We start from the raw sequence: 16,110 nt of genomic DNA, 5'->3' as shown, positions 1-16,110 counted from the left end.
CAGCAGGAGCCAGCCCCCCCCCAGCAGCTGCTGCAGTTGCGCCTTCTCCACTCGCCCCCGCCAGGCCTCGGTCCCTCTCCTAGGCTGACTACGGCCATTGGTGCAGAGCTTGGAAGTGGCTGAACCAGGCAGAAACTGCCTCCTCTACTGCAGAGAGGATGCAGGCAAGAGAGGACTGGGCCAGCCCCGTGCAGCAGTAACACGATGCTCTGTGATGCCACAGCCACAGGAGGGTCCTGGGTTTGAGTCCCAAGGTCTCCCTGTACATGCCCAGTGTGTGTGTGCCTGTAATCCTGGCTGACTGAGCCTGGGGGTGCATCACAGCATGAACACCCTGTTGGGGGTGCCTCTGGAAGAAGGAAGAGGAAGAGAAGAAGCAGAAGAAGAAAGAGATGGGGCCGGCAGGTGGCATGGTGGTTGAGGGCACTGGACTCCCACGTGGGTGACCATGATTTGAGTCCCAGACCTGGCGGCTTGCTTTCTCACTTTCCCTGTCTCTTTCTCTCGCTCTGTCCCTTCTGGTCAAATTAAAATAAGTAAATAAATTTAAAAGTTAAATAAAATATTTTTTTAAAAAGAGAGAGAAAAGGAAGAAAGGAGGAAAGAGAAGGAAAGGAGAGGAAACTTTAGAGAGAGAAGCCTAGTAGATTGGTCCAGCCATGGGGTCCCATGCCTGCTCCTCAGCCACGCGGGAAGACTGGAGAACTCCAATATTTACTGGACTCCATAGCTAACAAGATTTCACACTTAACTGGTCCTGCAGAGGCCTGAACGTCTCCGCCCAGATTCTGGGAATGCCAACTCCAGCAGCGCCACCTGGTGGCCAAACATTATTGTCTTAGGTGGCTGACCGCAGAGAGTGCCAAACTCCTGGACTGTTTACTGCGCACTCATGGGCTCGGAGTGTCATGGGACAAGCCTCCAGTGCCACCAGGCTTATCCTGCCTCCAAGAGAGTCAAGGAGACCCCCAGGTCTCATCCCAGGGAGGCACTGGCTCAAGGGTCAAGAATAACGTTGTCCCCTTCTACTGGGGCCTTTTACACACGAACCCCACACCAGAGGATGAAGGAAGACTTCCCCAACACAGGTCCAGAACGCCCTCCTCTCTCCCTTCCTCCATGCAGATTCTCCACGGTCTTGTAGAGCCTGGCCAGAGCACACCTCCCTTGGGGACTTGCCCGAGGGCCCTGGCCGCCCACAGCCCCTGCAAGCCTCTGCCAGGGCCCTTAGCAAGTACAGGAGGGCGGGCCTTCCTCAAAGCCCTGAGGGTTACAGGGAAATCCACTCAGATGAAATGAGCGCAGCAGAAACCTCTAAGAGTTCAGAGGCAGTCAGATGAAGAGCAGCGGAGTGGGAAACTCCCTGAGGATCTGAGGAGGTAGAAGACGTGGCAGAACCAGGGGGCCGCGTATCTGGAGGCTGAATGTGGTAAGGAGGTAACGGGGTGGAGCAGGGGTCGGGACGTCACAGCCAAAGAGCCAGGACGTGCATGTCTCCAGCGTTGGCCCGGAGGAAGGGCAGCCAGGTCAACCGGCCCCTGGTAGCTCTCCCTAGTGGGGGTCCTGGTGTGAGCCTAAGCCGTAGCTATCACTGAGAGGACCCCTATGTGAGTCAGCCTGGTCTGGTGAGGTGGGACCCCAAGGGTGCTAACGGGCATGGGTGCCGGGAGAGGGTGCCCCAGCCCAGCACCCGATCTGGGAGCTGCAGGCAGAAGCCTCTGTTCTCACAAGGGCCTCATCGCCGCCACCCTGTGGACAAGCTGGGAACTACATGCGAGCTAGTCTACACCGCTGCCCAGGAATGGCCATCGCACAGCGGCAACCATCTGGAGGGAAGGACAATCTCCTTAAAGCTGCATCGATTTCATGATGTGCCTTTTCCTAACTCACACAGAGGTGCAGGGGTGATCAGCTCCAGATTTGCGCATGACCCAGGCGTTCATGCAGCTCCCAAGCTGCCTGGTACACGCGGACAGGAAGTGGCAGAGGGAAGGGAGAGGGCCGTGCACCTGAACTCTTCAGAGATGAGCTCCAGTGCTCAAGGAAGACCGCCTCGCCTGCGACACCTTGGCGTGAATATGCACGCCCCCACCCTTCTCCCGGCAGTGCCAAGGCACCAGGCAACTGCAGGCTCTGAGCCTTGCTCCACTACAGGACAGGAGCAGGTAGAGCGGGAGTGGCTGGAGCTTCGGCTGATTTTGGAGGCTCCCATGGAGTGCTGCCTGGACCTCCCAGGCCCAGCTGTGCGACAGCAGTGACGAGAGCTGGGGTTCAGTGGCAATCTGGGCCAGGCTGCAACATATGACAGGCCATACTCTGCACAGGAGCCATCAGGCCTGAGCACCAGCCTGCCCTCTGCTCCCCAGCAGGAGGCCGTGTCCACCCAAGGAAGGGGGTTCCTGAGGCTCCAGTCCCCCCCAGCCACCCAGAGGTGGGGTGGGGGTCCCAGAGGTGCTCAGGCCCAAGGCAGGGAAACAGGAAAGGGGAAGCCTCTGAAGAGTTAGAGATGTCTCAGTGGCCTCACGGAAGCCCAGCCTTCACCCCCTGCTCCTCCCTCTCAACCTCCACCCCAATTTCACCCTCAGCTGGACCCACTCATCCATGCGCATTCAGGCTCCTGGCCGGGCCCTGACCCAGATCTCCAGCAGGTCCCAATGGGAGCGCAAAGAGAATACCAGGCAGGGGTTCAACCCGGAGTCCTCACCCCAGCTCACTGCCCCCAGCCACGTGCCCAGTGAGCTCTGGGGCCTCTCCAACACCCATGCTGTTACCCACAAGCTGCGACTCGTGTGCACAAACTATGACTTCCCCTGAGATCCCACCAGCCTGCATACTGGATTCAGTGCTCAGGACTCCAGGAGGACTTGAGGCTGCAGGTGCAACGATCACACTCTGGTCCAGCTCGAAAAACGACGAGGCATTGGGGCCAGTAGGTGGTGTAACGGTTACATCTGGACTCCCACGTAGTCGACTGTTTGAGTCTCAGATCTGGCATCTTAAAACTCACACCGGGTTGGGGCCAGCGGGTAGTGTGGCGCTTGGGGGTGCTGGACTCCCACAGTCCCAGACCTGGTGGCTTGCTTTCTCAGTTTCTCTCTCTCCTGCTCTGTCCCTTTCTGGTTAAATTAAAATGAGTAAATAAATAAAGTTAAATAAAATAATTCTTAAAAAAATAAAAACAAAAAAACTAACACCAGGCACGTGTGTGTGCATACCCAAAATCCCAAGAGGAGAATGGAAGAGAAGGGATCACAATATGGCCATCCCTCACCCCCACCCCCGGAAGTGATTTCTCATTTTCTGTCTGTCTCTCCGGCAAGCGCATGTGCCCTATACCAAAAATCTCTCCAAAAAAATAAATGCAAGGCACAAGACAAATGTGATACTATTACTCTCTTCTCCAACAATGAACTAGCCCCACCTAGCCCCCAGTGGCACTCCATCGTTGCCCAAGTCACCTGGGCTTGAACTCAGCTTTGTACATGGCGTTTAATTTCTGCAACAAACCAATGCAGTGAACCCCAGCGTCCTTGTTTTATAGACACGAGAACTGAAGCCGAGCGTCACGTGATTCCCCAGCTCTCACGGCTGTTTGGTGCCAGCCATACCACCCGCGATGGTGTTTAACCCAGGGATCACAAACTCAGAGACTTCCCAGGCCATGTGGGGACTTAGCCTGGTGCAGGGCAACAGGGAGGTATAGGCCTTGGGGCTGCCTCGGGGCATTTACGTGCTCCTTTTTTTTGTTTGTTTGTTTGTTTAGTTTGTTGTAGGCCATGCACTTGCCAGAGTGAGTAAGAGAGGGAGGGAGAGAGGGAGGGAGGGAGGGAGAGAGACAGTGAGAAATCACCCTACAGGGGTAGGCCATGTCGCAATGCCTTCTCCTCCACTCCCCTCTCAGGGCCTTGGGCATACACGCTCGCACGCCCTGCATGTTTCTCCAGGCGCCAGGTCGGGGTCTCAGACCACTCAACTGGCCAGTTGGATCCAGCCACTTTGGATTCCAGCCACCATGCCACTCAAATTCTGTCCACATTCTCCATCTTTTAGCAGGTTGTGCCAGCCAGTCAGAACACTGTGCACAGTTCTGCCACCCCTGTGTAACCACTGGTCTTAACTGCCTCCCCCAGAAAGCTCTTCCCTGCCCCCACAGCCAGCAGCCAGGGATGTGGGCATGTCCTACCTCAGCCATACCAGTCCGATGCTGACCCTCTCCTGAGCACCTGCCCCTCAGAGACCACCCCTAACTAGACACAGACTCCAAGGACCAGGACAGAGGGGGGAGAAACAAACACCTTGCAGAAGACAGTTCTGGGTTCAAGTCCCAGTTCCGTCACTTACCAGCTGATTCGCCAGCTGTTACTTGACCTCCGCGAACCTGGATTTTCCCTCTTTAGGCAAGGGGCTATGACAGCTCTTACGCAGAGCCCTTAGGAATATTAAATGCATTCACACTTGGAGAGCTAAGCCCAGTGCCATGTGCTCATAGGTATTTCACCCACCATACCTCCCCCAAGCCTGCAAGGTCAGGGAGAAGGGCTGACGTACCCCGCTAATAAACGGAATGCTCAGGTTTAAACCAAGGTCAGTCTCTCTTCTGCAAAATGTAGACAGAAACTCCAGCCGGGCAAGCTCACTGCACAAATTTAGTCAGGATGCCCGTGGCAGCAGTAGCTGTTCCGAATCTGCCCAGCCTAATTAGCCAGGCAGGAGGGCTGACAGGGGCTGCTAGGCCAGGGGCTGAGCCAATGCCCCTGGCCCAGAGCAGGGCTGCAGGGTTGGGCCATGGTGACCCCTTCTGAGACCCTGCATCTCATTCGTGAAGGCTTCACTTCATTGCAACAAACATTAAAATGCACCACATCCCTCCTTAAATATGACTCTTCTCCACTTTAATTTTAAAAGGGTGTTTATAAACTGGCTTTGGAAATTTCTCGACTATGAGTAACTCATTTAATTTCCCATTGGCTCTGATTTCTCTTCAATCATCCTGCAATGTTCTGGAACTCTTGCCAAAAATTCAACTTACAAATTGTTTTCAAATATGATGACATTTGTATGGATACTAAACTTACCAAATATCAAAGTTGACATGGTACTTTCTGAAAGCATTTCATTAAACATTTGCCAACTTCGACTTTGCTTTTTCTCATATTTTGCAGCCCCCGAAGGTATGTTTTTGTTTTGTTTCAGCTCTCCCTCATGTCCAGGTCTTTGAAAGTCTGCCCTGCCTCCTGGAGAGGACCGGGGGCCCCCCAAAGCCAGGCACATGGATTGCTCCACCTCCAGTTCCAGCTGCAGAGACCACCCCACCCAGTGTCCACGGCATCCTAACTTAGGCAACATCACTCTTACTTTGGATAAACGTGATTTGTCAACCATTGGGTTAAACGGGACTTACTACTTAAACCTTTATTGGAATTTCAGAATACATTCCCACATGAGGCACACTGGATGGGGGTAAATGTTCTGACCGAGGGTTCAGCAATCCAGATCACTGTTACCCTAATCAAGCATCTCTACCGCCGTCTGGGGCCCCATCAGCTCACCACTTGCTATTCTTGAGTCCCTCAAGAGGGGGCGCCAGGGAGATGAACCAGGGCAGAGCAGGGTGTGGCCAGTACACTCTCAGTACTGCCCAGTCCACAAGAGTCTGTGATTGGCAAGGGACAGTCCCCAGGTGTATATTTCACTCAGGGTCGGCTCTACAACAGGGAGGAGGCAAGTTCATCATCCTGCTGTATTTATTGCTCCCGGTCTGGGGTCTTCAAAAGCAGACATTTTCTTTTTTTTAGGTTTTTTATTTTTTTTATTTTTTATTTTTTTATTTTTTGCCATGAAAAAAGACAGAGAGAGGGGCTGGCAGGTAGCTTGGTGGTTAAAGGTGCTGGACTCCCACATGGTCAACCACGGTTCGAATCCCGGACCTGATGGCTTACTTTCTCACTCTTTCTCTCTCTCCCTCTGTATATCTGGTAAAATGGAAATAAATAAATGAATAAATAAAAGTTACATAAAATAATTATTTTTAAAAAAGGTAGAGAGAGGGAAAGTGAGAAATTGCCCCCTGGGTGGGGGGGTGGCCACACTGCAATTCCTTCTCCTCCATTCTCTTCTCAGGATTCTGGGCACACGCCCGGCGTGACTCTCAAGCCGCCAAGTCTGGGACTCGAACCACAAAGTCAATCATGTGGGATCCATCTGCCTTAACCACCATGTCACTTGCTGGCCCAAAAACAGCATTTTAAAAATTCCCTCCGTGGGAATTTGAAAAGCAGCTGTCCGCTCTGTGTCGGAGTGGAAGCCTGGCCCCTAACTATAGGCCCTAGGAAAGACGTGCCTCCCTCACAGGATGTCCATGAGTGGGCGGGTGGCATGGCAGCGTGGGTGAGGTGGGGGACGAGGAAAGGACTCCCATCTCTGTTACACGCGATGGTTCACTTCTAGCGGGACCAATGTATCTTGGACCTGGGGATTTCACTCAAGACCGTCGAGACGAGGGGAGTAATATAAAGCCTATGCAAAGATGAGAGCAGCTAGTATTTGTTGAGCACCTAGAGCTTTATATCCAGTGACTGAGTCCAAAACCAGCTCATAAAGAGAGTGCCATCACTCGCCATGTGGTGTGGTGAGCACCTGAGCACAGTGGGAAGTGGACTTGCCCATGTCACAGCCAGAAAGCGGTGAGGCCAAATGGAAACCCAGGTCGTCTGGCCCAGCGTGAACGCTGTTAGCCACGACATTAGGCCATGGTTGTCTTTCCATCACCAGAGCGTGCATGTGCTTACCAGAGAGACAGAAAGAAGGCAGCCCCTCGGGCCTGGTCACACTGCAATCCTTTCTCCTCCATTCCTCCATCCTGTGGTAATTTGGGGCATCCACGCACACACGACAGGTGTTTTTTTCAAACTGCGTAGGCCAGGATTTTATCCACAGTCAGCCACGTGGGATCTGGCTTTCTAGGCACTGAACTTACTTACTGTGCTAAAGGGATATCCAGGCTATGGTTATTCTGAACAGGAGCTGTGATGGTAAACTACGGTAAGGGTCACCATGGGGCAACGAACAAAATTTATATTTTCATAGTATTTTAATAAAATGTAGAAATATTGTTAAAATAATTTTTAAAATAAAATGACATAACTTTCATTGATACAGACATATTAATTTGTGGATGTGTGTATATACATGTATTCTCAACTCCAAATTGCATATTAAAAAAGAACTGGGGGCCAGCCGGTGACCCTGTGGTTAAGGCAGTTGGATCCCACATGGCCAACCATGCAGTTCAAGTCCCACATCCAGTGGCTTGAGAAACATACCAGGCATGTGTGCTTGCATGCCCAAAATCCCAACAGGAGGGACAAATGGAGAAGAACCGCAGTGTGACCGTGCCCCATGAGTGCCTTCTCCCCTCCCTCTCTCTCTGTCTCTCTCTCCAGTGAGCACATGTACCTTCTGGCAAATTAAAGAAAGAAAGAAAGAAAGAAAGAGGGGGGACCAGCAGTTGGTGTAATGGCTAAGTTGCTGGACTCCCCTGTAGTCAACCGCAGATCAAGTCCTGGACCCGGTGGCTTAAACTCACATCGGGTGTGTGTGCGTGCGTGCCTAAGATCCCGAGAGGAGAATGGAGGAGAAGGGATTGTGGCATGACCATCCTCACTGGGGGGTGATTTCTCAGTTTCTCTCTGTCTTTCTGGAGAGCGCATGCGCCCTATAGCAAAACAAATCTTGAAAAAAAAAAGGAAAGAAATGCATAAATAAATAGGAAGGTATTAAAAATATGTACTTATCGCAGGCACACAGGTAATTGGCAAATATTTGGTGATACGGGTAAATTACAAGTGGGCTTTTCTTTTTCCTTTTTTTTGTTTTCCAACTTCTTTTTATGAAATGATTTTACTTTCAGATAAGACAAAGTATGAAGGCATTAGTATTAAGATTATTTGCTCTGGATAAATATTTGAAAGAGGGATTTCTGAGAAGCTAAGACACCAGAAGCAAGCTGTCAAAACTGTGGACAGGTTGCTTAGAAGCTCTTCAGCTGGGTAATATTCTCAGGGCTAGGCCTTCGCACACTCAGACCAACAGGAGCAAGGAAATGAACAAATTGAAATATCCAATTCAAATTTTCGAGTAAATACAGGCTTCTAAGTGCTGGCAAAGGAGACAGGCAGTTCTTGCCTTTACAGGACATTCTAGAAAAAACTAATAACCCTGCTTTCTTGTTAAACACAGAGGCACAGCTTACTTGCATTATTTTTAAAATTATTTTATTTAACTTTATTTATTTATTTTAATTTGACCATAAAGAGACAGTGAGAGGGAGAAGTAAAGTGAGAAATCAAGCTGCCAGGTCCAGGACTCAAACCGCAGTTGGCCATGTGGGAGTCCAGCGCCCTCAACCACCATGCCACCTGCCAGCCCTGTCACTTGCATTTGTTAAATATAACCACCTCCTTGAAAAGTCCGTTTCCAGGACCAGCAGATGGCATAATGGTTATGTTGCTGGACTCCCACATAGTCGGCCACAGTTCAAGTCCTGGTCCCAGCAGCTTGAAACTCACGCTGGGCATGTGTGCGTGCATGCCCAAGATCCCGAGAGGAGAATGGAGAAGGGATTGCGGTGTGCCCATCCCCCCACCCCAGGGGGTAGATTTTTCACGTTCTGTTTCTCTGTCTCTCCCACTAACACATGGGCCCTGTAGGAAAAAAAAAAAAGAAAGAAAGAAAGAAAGAAAAGTCAGTTCCCATCACCCCTACAAAGCCCGTCCTAGGCCTGGCAAGACTGAGGGGAAATGTTGGACTCCAGTCTAAGCTTTGGCTACTTCCACTGCCTGGCCTGTTTCCCCAGCCAGACATTATCGAGTCACACAGCCCCTTCTCACCTCCCAGCTCTAACATTCAATCCTACGGCATGTGAGTAGCTAGAAGGAACTGGCGAGGGCCACCTCTGGAACTCAAGGGCCCTAGGTCTTGGCCAGAAGGTCAGGGGAGGAGGGGAGCTTCTGTCCAGGGTACCCAGGCACTGCTGAGGCCCCGGGCCAGGTGGAGGTGCTCTTCTAGCTGCCTTCCTGCAGGGGGCAGGGCTGGGCCTATGCCGAGCAGCTGGCCAGAGAGCAGGCCCACAGCCTCCCACTAGCACCCCTGGAGGTGACCTGTTACCCAGGTTCCTGCTGTTCCTGGGCCGTTTCTGAGGCACTCAGCCAGGGAGGGGAGCTCTTTCCTCCCCAGACAGGCCTGCTGCCCACCCAGGACCCTGCACACCCCACTCTGCTTCTTTCTGTGAGCAAGATCCCAGCAAAGAGATGCCCAGGAGGTGCTTCGGACCGTGTACTGCACACAGGGCAAAAGCGAGATAGTTACAGCAGGATTCGCAACACAGACTGGCTCCAACCCCTTGCAATGGAGTCCGTCCAGGAGCGGAGACATCTGCACCACGCTGCACACCCACGGACTGGAATCCCCAAGGGAGGCCCTGCAGGAGGCATTTTAAACAAGCCCTAGAAGATCCTGGCATGTGAGTTTCATTCTACGAGCATATTCTCACACCAGCCAGGCTGCTCTAAGAGGTTGGAGTGGAAGCAGGTCTACAGGGGGACCGGGGGACTTGGGCCCTCCCCCAAGTTGATGTGACGGATGCTGTGCAGAGCAGATATCCCCCTCAGAGGGGCAGATGGTGAGGGCTGGGGGTAACCACCCGCCTCTGTCAGTGTCCATGTGCACAAACACATTACCCACGTCGAGTGGCCCCCTCAGAACATGCTGCACTTCCATCCCAACCCGAATGCTCCTGAACCCCAACCTCTGCCATCTCCTGGCCCCCAGCATGGCTCTCCCACTCCCAACAGAGACCCCACCTGCCTCATTACTTAAATAATCTTTATTTCACATGCACTAAGAAAGGTGGGTAGTATGAAACACTGCATTTCACAGCAAAGGCCTCAGTCCAGAACACAACACAGGGGCCAGCTGGGATCCAGAAGCTCTGGGGCCCACTCTAGGGACATCACCTCCCTGGCCAGTGGCAGATCCAGGACCCCCCAGCCACAGTGGTCCCAGACACAGCACAGGGCAGCTGCCCGCCCAGAGGCACAGGAAGTTGACAGCAGAGGAGCACGTGGGCCCAGGAGAGGACAGAAAAGACTGCTGGGCAGCGACTTGGCAAAGGTGGTGTCCGGCACCCCGAGAACAAGCCCACCCCCTCAGGCCAGGCAGCCCTGAGCGGGGACCTCACTCAGCCCTACCCACCCTGCACAGCACTGCTGGAGCACCACGCCTTCAGCTCGTGCCCGCGGCAGATGTAGGCCGCTACCAGAACCTGGGCCTCAACTTCAGCCCCAGCCCGAGTTTGCATCTGCCCAAGCAGGACCTCAAAGGCTGGAGGGGCCAGCCCCCCACAACCATCCCAAGCCCCTCTGGACACTGGAGATGCCTGCAGGACAGCCAGGCTTCGGAGGATCCTAGGACAGGGCCGTGGAGAGAGCCAGCCCTCAAACCCTCGGCCTGTCAGGTGTCACCTGAGCCAAAACAATGGCAAAGCAGGCTTCTGGGCATGGCTCACTGGGCCGGGACAGGGACACAGTCAGAGACATGCAGGACAGGAACAAAAAAGAATGGAGACATGCAGAGACCACAGCAGCTGTGAGGGTCCGAGAGGAAACGTGGTCGCGGTGCTGAGATGCAGCGGCACCAGCGGGCCAGGCTCACTGAGGCCCGGGGCTTGTGGCAACACCCGCCTCCTCCGGGATGGTCTCCAGCATCTCACTCTGGACGGCCTGCGTGATGAGCGCCAGTTCCTGGCATAGGGTCTCGTGGCGGTAGCCCACGCGGATGTCCGGCACGTTGGTGCGGCGGATGTCATTGCCCTCGGGCCCCTCCTTGGTGTAGTTGGGCCCCAGCCAGTGGCTCTTCACCTGCAGGGGTAGGGCAGTGGGCAGGGCTGCTGGCAGCTCGGAGGGGCATGCTAGGGATAGGCCAGGACCGCACACACAGAGAGGAGGGGGGCTGGGCTGCAGCGGAGTGTCCTACCTTGTGCGAGAAGCCGCTCATGAGCACGCTGTTGCGGGCCAGCTCACACATGTCGCAGGAGCTGAGCTTCCACACCTGCGTGGCGATGCTGTACTCCTCCATCAGCGGCTCCTGCAAGGGCCAGGACCCTCAGAGTGCCCAGCCCTGCTGCCCCTCCCCAGCCCCGCCTCCCCTGTGGACTGGCCACTTGGCCTGATGCATCCCACCAGCAGGGGGCAGCAACAACCGGGAAAGACCCCAGTGCCCCAAGCGCTGCCGGACTCTGACCTTGGTGAAGTGGAACTGCAGGGGATCATCGGTGGACAGTGAGACCATGAGGCCGCGGGACAAGTACTCGGGTAGCGGGTTCCGGTGGTAGCTGAGGAAGAGGCTGTTGTTGCTGAGTGGGGACATGGCGATGCCAATCTGGGCCAGGTAATACAGGTACTGCAGGACCGGGGCCTGGCCAGGCAAGAGGGAGGCCTGTCAGGGGGCCCCCAGGCTGAGGAAGGCAGGCCTGTGGGGGTCCAGGCCCTTACAGCGGTAGGCGGGGGAGGGGGTCCAGGCTGGGCCTGCTGTGCAAAGGCCAGTTCCACCAGAACGGAAGCTGGGCCCAGTCTGGAGGCCGGGGTAGGGAGGGTTATCCCAGGGGCAAGGGGAAAGGGGGGCAGTTGCTGAAGGGGCCCAATGGTTTGGAGGCAGGGGAACAGCTGGGACCCCAACCTTGCGCAGAAGCAGCCCGTGGGATATGTTCTCAGCCAGCATGAAGGCCGACACCAGGTGGTGGATGGGCCCGGCCTCCCCGCAGTGCGGCCTCAGCACGAACGTGTGGAAGCCTCTCTGCCTGGGGGTATGAAGACAGGTCAGCCCCTGAGCCCCCGCCCAGCTCACACATGCCCTTTAGCCAGTGGCTGTGGGCCTGGCACACGGGAAACAGGGTAGATTCATGGGGTGATAGGTGAAGGATACCACCCCCACCTCCTGCAGGCCCTGACCCCAGGCAGAGAAAGAACCCGTCCAGTCCAGGCCTATAGCCACCAGGTGGTCAGAGGTCTGGCGGCCCCAGCCCAGGGTGCCCAGGGTGAGGTCTATGGGGTTGGAGAGTGCAGGGCAAGCAGAAGTTCACAGGGCAGGGGATGGGGGGTGCAGGCACCTGCGCAGATGGTTCAGCGTGGCCATGTTGGCAAAGGTGTAATACAGGTAGTAGGCATAGGGAGGGTTGTCCTCCTCCACCCAGGCCTCGGGGAGGGGACTCTCCAGGTTGAAGACGTGGTTCTCGGGCTTGGACTCATCATCCACGCTGTCGAAACCATCCACCTGGCACGGGACCCTGCAGTCAGGCCCAGAGCTGCAGCCGGGCTTGGGCCGGCCATCCTCCCCTACCCCAGCCCTGTGCCCCCCGCTCACATGCTCCAAGAAGAGGTGCAGCTCAGGGTGGCTGGCAGGGTGCACGGTAGCCTCGAACAGCGGCAGGAAGATGTTCTCCAGCATCTCCTGGAAGTTGGCCAGCTGGCCCTTGGTACGGTACACGTCACTGCGGGCGAGACACGGCACACAGGCACAGGCACGTCAGGGCCGGCCAGAGGAAACCCGGCGGGCCAGTCCTGGCCAAGCTTGGCCAGGAGCACCGGAGCACGTCTGGCCACACTGGGAAAGCCAGGATATCAGGGTGGGACTGGATGGTGCCTCCTTGCCCTGAGGGTGGGCCAGGCTGGGGGAGGGCAGAGACAGGCCCTCATGTTCCCTCCCACTCCAAGGGACACTCACAAGAGGCGGGGCACCTGCACAAGCCAGCGCACGTTGGGGGAGTGCACGCGGTGCATCACGGCCCAGCGTGCCAGCTTGTCCCACTCGTCCCTCGAGCGCCCGTAGATGGAGAGACGCAGCTCTGCGTTCTGGTATTTGCTCTCCTCCAGGTCTGACATCACCTCCTGACAGGCAGGGAGCAGCCATCACACCTGGGCTTCCCGCCTGGCCCTCTGCTTTTGCACCCGCACGCAAGCTCAGCCAGACAGCTTCGGTCACCTTAACTACTCTCCTCATCCCATGCTGCCTCCTCACCTTGATGATGTGGGCAAAGTACTTCCCGGAAACCCTGTTGTCGGTCTTGATGAAGATCTCTCGGAGGACAGACTCCCCAATCGGGTTGTATTTGGCATTGAACTTGTCGAAGCGATGGAAGGTGTTCCTGTCCTGAGGAAGACAGGCAGGCCCAGGTCACTCCTGACTCTGAGCCCCGCAATGACCCAGCCCCTCAGCCCGTGGTGCTGGGACAGACCGCGTGCACGTCGAGTGTGTCCACACTCAGGTCGTACGCGGTGAGATTCATGCTCTCGAAGACCTCCCGCAGAGTCTGCTCGCGGCCCTGCTCCACATGCACGATCTCCTCCAGGTGCCGCTTCATCGCCCGCTTGATGAAGCGCAGTAGATGCTTCTGGTTCATGCAGGACGAGGCGTGGATGTGCGTGTCCACCTGGGATGGAACAGGAGGCCCGAGTGGACTGCAGCCCAGAGCAGCGGGATAGGAGAGGACTCTCCGTACTGAATGCCAAGTGGAGGCCCAGGCCCCTGAAGAGGCTGGACAGGGGTACAGGCAGGGACACACGGGTGAGGCCCACCTTGCGGATGTTGTAGAAATCCCGGTGTGGCACTTTCTTCTGGGCGGCCAGCTCCTTCATCTCGTTGAGCAGCACGTGCATCTGGAACTTGGAGCTCAGGTACTGCAGCCGGCGGTAGCAGAACGACTTTCTGGGCAGAAGGAGAATGGGGCAAGGACTCAGGCCCTGGAGGAGGCACCTGGGAGGCCCCGGGTAGCAGAGCAGAGGGAGGAAGAGGGAAGCACGGGACCAGGCTGCTAAGAGGGCAGCAGGCAGGACAGTCCAGGGCTTGGTGACCGGAGGGGTGAAAGGCCAGAACACAAGGGTTGGGAGCAGGGCTGGGGCTGAAAGGCGAGTTGCATGGGCCAGGCAGGACTCACATGGGGCCATTGATAATCAGGGCCATCAGCACGTTGACGTCAGCCACAAATTCCTGCAGGTCAGGGTACGGCAGCTCCACCTCCGAGCAACTGGCATGGAGAGGAGCTTGGGTGAGGAGGGCAGGCCAGACTGAGGGCCCCTCCTGTGCCAGTGCAGCCTCCCACACCACAGCCCTCTTACTGCTCATCGGGGTCCCTGCGGGTGTAGACGTGCACCACTCCCCGCACCATGCGCAGACCCAAGCCCAGGTCCCCAGGCATGGTGCTTGGCTCACAGTGCTCATACGGGTGCTGTTCCAGTGCGGGGGGGTGGACCGGGGCATCTGTGGGGGAGGGCTCAGTCAGAACCAAGGCTCTTTCCGGCCACCTGCTGTCCAGCCCAGGGCCCCCCCAGACGGCAGCTCCTGCCCCAACCTCCACCCCCAGGGGCACCAAGAGGCTGGAATGAGCCTAGATGTGTGAAGGAAGAAGCAGGCTGGCCCTGAGCTCAGGGTGCCCAGGAGCCCAGGGCACTTGGGGTTGGGCAGGGATGGGGGTCCCACCAGCAGACACAGGGGTGTCAGGGCCCTGCTCATAGCTCCGTGTCTCCAGAGGCTTCTCAGCCAGCTGCTGCAGGTAGCGGCGAGTGGTGGGGCAGAAGCTCTGCAGCGACAGGGCCATGTACTTCTCCCGGATGAACAGTGCCCGCACCACGCTCTTGGCTGCGTCCAGCAGGTCTGTGAAGGGCACCTGGGCACGAGGCCACGTGGACATTCTGCTCAGTCTCTGACCCAGACCCAGGCTCTTCTCACCTCCTCCCTGAGGCTGTCCGTGTACCACCCCCACCTCCTGCAGGCCCTGACCCCAAGTATGCTGAGACCACTGGTCTCAGCCAGACCCTCTGCCCCTTCAACTGCTGGGAAGAGAAACACCCTCTCCAGACCAGGGGGCCCACTGGGACACAAGGATGGAGACCAAAGCCCTGCCCCACACTCACCCCACATTTCTCCTCCCCGGAGATGGTGACCCGCTGAAATTCCCGCTCCAGCACCACATCGCGCTCCCGCAGGCCCCGGTCACCCTGCCCCTCGCCCTGCTCCTTGTAGAGCCTACACAGGAAAGCGTGCAGGGTCAGAGTGGAGTCGGCAGCCAGGCGGGCCCGGCTCCATGCCCACTGCCCATGCCCTCCTCACTGTAGGTCTGAGTCACTGTCTGTCTTCAGGAAATCTTGCTTGGCCCGAAGCAGGATGTCCGGCTCCAACCTAGAGGTGAAAGGGATGAGAGGTCAGGCAGATTGCAAGGGATGGCCCTTGCTCCCAGGTCCTGGCCCCGTGCTAGGTGCTGGGCGCATGTCGTCACACGTGACCCTTGCAGGAAGGGCTGCAGGACCCTGTGCTGTTCTCACCCCACTTGAGTGACGAGAAAGCAGACCCAGGGGTGAAGCAACACGCTCCAGGCCACGGCAGGACAGAAGACAGACCCAGGGCCCAGCAGCCTGCCTCACAGCCTGAGCTCTGTGCTGCATCCCTTCCAAAGGGAGGGTGGGATGGAAAAGGGGCTCTAAGGGGTCTGGAGGGAGCCGGGGACGCTGGCATTCTGCAGCTGACCCCTCGGTGCCAGCCAGGCTCACTTGACATCCTGGCTGATCTGCCGCTCCAACCGCTGCCGCCGCTCCTCCAGCTGCTCAATGGGGCTCTCCTCGGGGAACTCATACGGGGCACTGCGGAGCTCACTCTCGGCCAGCGAGCGGCTGAACAGCTCCTGCGGGGGCAGGTGGCTCAGCATGGCCAGCCCTCAGTCCCCGGGCCCAACCCTGCAGAGTCTGGGGATGGGGCAAGGGCAGGAGAGGCAGGGGGTACCTGGGAGAGGCTGAGGATCAGGGGACAGCCAGGTGTGAAGTGAGGGATGGCTGAGGTACAGGGGCATGGGGAGCGGAGGCAGGACGTGGGGACATGGGTGAGGGCATGGGTGGTGCCAGGCGATACCTCGGCAATCTCCTTGCATTTGCCATCCATAGACGTGCGCAGGTCGAGCGGAAAGTGCTTGAGGCAGGGGGCGGGGCCCGGCAAGGATCGGGTGGACTGCAGCGGAGGGGCCCCCAGACCACCCCGCACCTCTGCAGAGCCAGTGACGCTGGGGTCAAA

At 56.6% G+C, this 16,110-nt stretch overlaps 1 protein-coding gene across 3 annotated transcripts in view; it reads right to left on the bottom strand.

Annotated features, from left to right (window-relative positions):
• Window positions 1–8,958: 8,958 nt before the first annotated feature.
• AMPD2 (adenosine monophosphate deaminase 2) overlaps window positions 8,959–16,110 on the bottom strand; it is a 16,822-nt gene continuing 9,670 nt past the window's right edge. For 2 of the 3 annotated variants that reach the window (XM_006149537.3, XM_006149538.3), the window contains exons 2-18: window positions 15,952–16,082; window positions 15,597–15,727; window positions 15,160–15,228; window positions 14,964–15,075; window positions 14,530–14,716; window positions 14,169–14,310; window positions 13,988–14,077; window positions 13,629–13,758; window positions 13,289–13,483; window positions 13,072–13,203; window positions 12,778–12,941; window positions 12,418–12,544; window positions 12,164–12,327; window positions 11,734–11,854; window positions 11,299–11,472; window positions 11,032–11,142; window positions 8,959–10,916 (exon numbers count right to left, since the gene is read on the bottom strand). In XM_006149537.3, coding sequence (XP_006149599.2) covers window positions 10,707–10,916; window positions 11,032–11,142; window positions 11,299–11,472; window positions 11,734–11,854; window positions 12,164–12,327; window positions 12,418–12,544; window positions 12,778–12,941; window positions 13,072–13,203; window positions 13,289–13,483; window positions 13,629–13,758; window positions 13,988–14,077; window positions 14,169–14,310; window positions 14,530–14,716; window positions 14,964–15,075; window positions 15,160–15,228; window positions 15,597–15,727; window positions 15,952–16,082 — 2,390 coding nt within the window. In that variant the 3' untranslated portion in view covers window positions 8,959–10,706. The remainder of the gene's footprint in view (window positions 10,917–11,031; window positions 11,143–11,298; window positions 11,473–11,733; window positions 11,855–12,163; window positions 12,328–12,417; window positions 12,545–12,777; window positions 12,942–13,071; window positions 13,204–13,288; window positions 13,484–13,628; window positions 13,759–13,987; window positions 14,078–14,168; window positions 14,311–14,529; window positions 14,717–14,963; window positions 15,076–15,159; window positions 15,229–15,596; window positions 15,728–15,951; window positions 16,083–16,110) is intronic. The other variant, XM_006149536.3, reaches the window with a different exon arrangement.

This window comes from Tupaia chinensis, unplaced genomic scaffold (assembly GCF_000334495.1).
Source record: "Tupaia chinensis unplaced genomic scaffold, TupChi_1.0 Scaffold000270_1, whole genome shotgun sequence".
Taxonomy (NCBI): Eukaryota; Metazoa; Chordata; class Mammalia; order Scandentia; family Tupaiidae; genus Tupaia; species Tupaia belangeri.
This window is presented reverse-complemented; position numbering and strand designations above follow the sequence as displayed.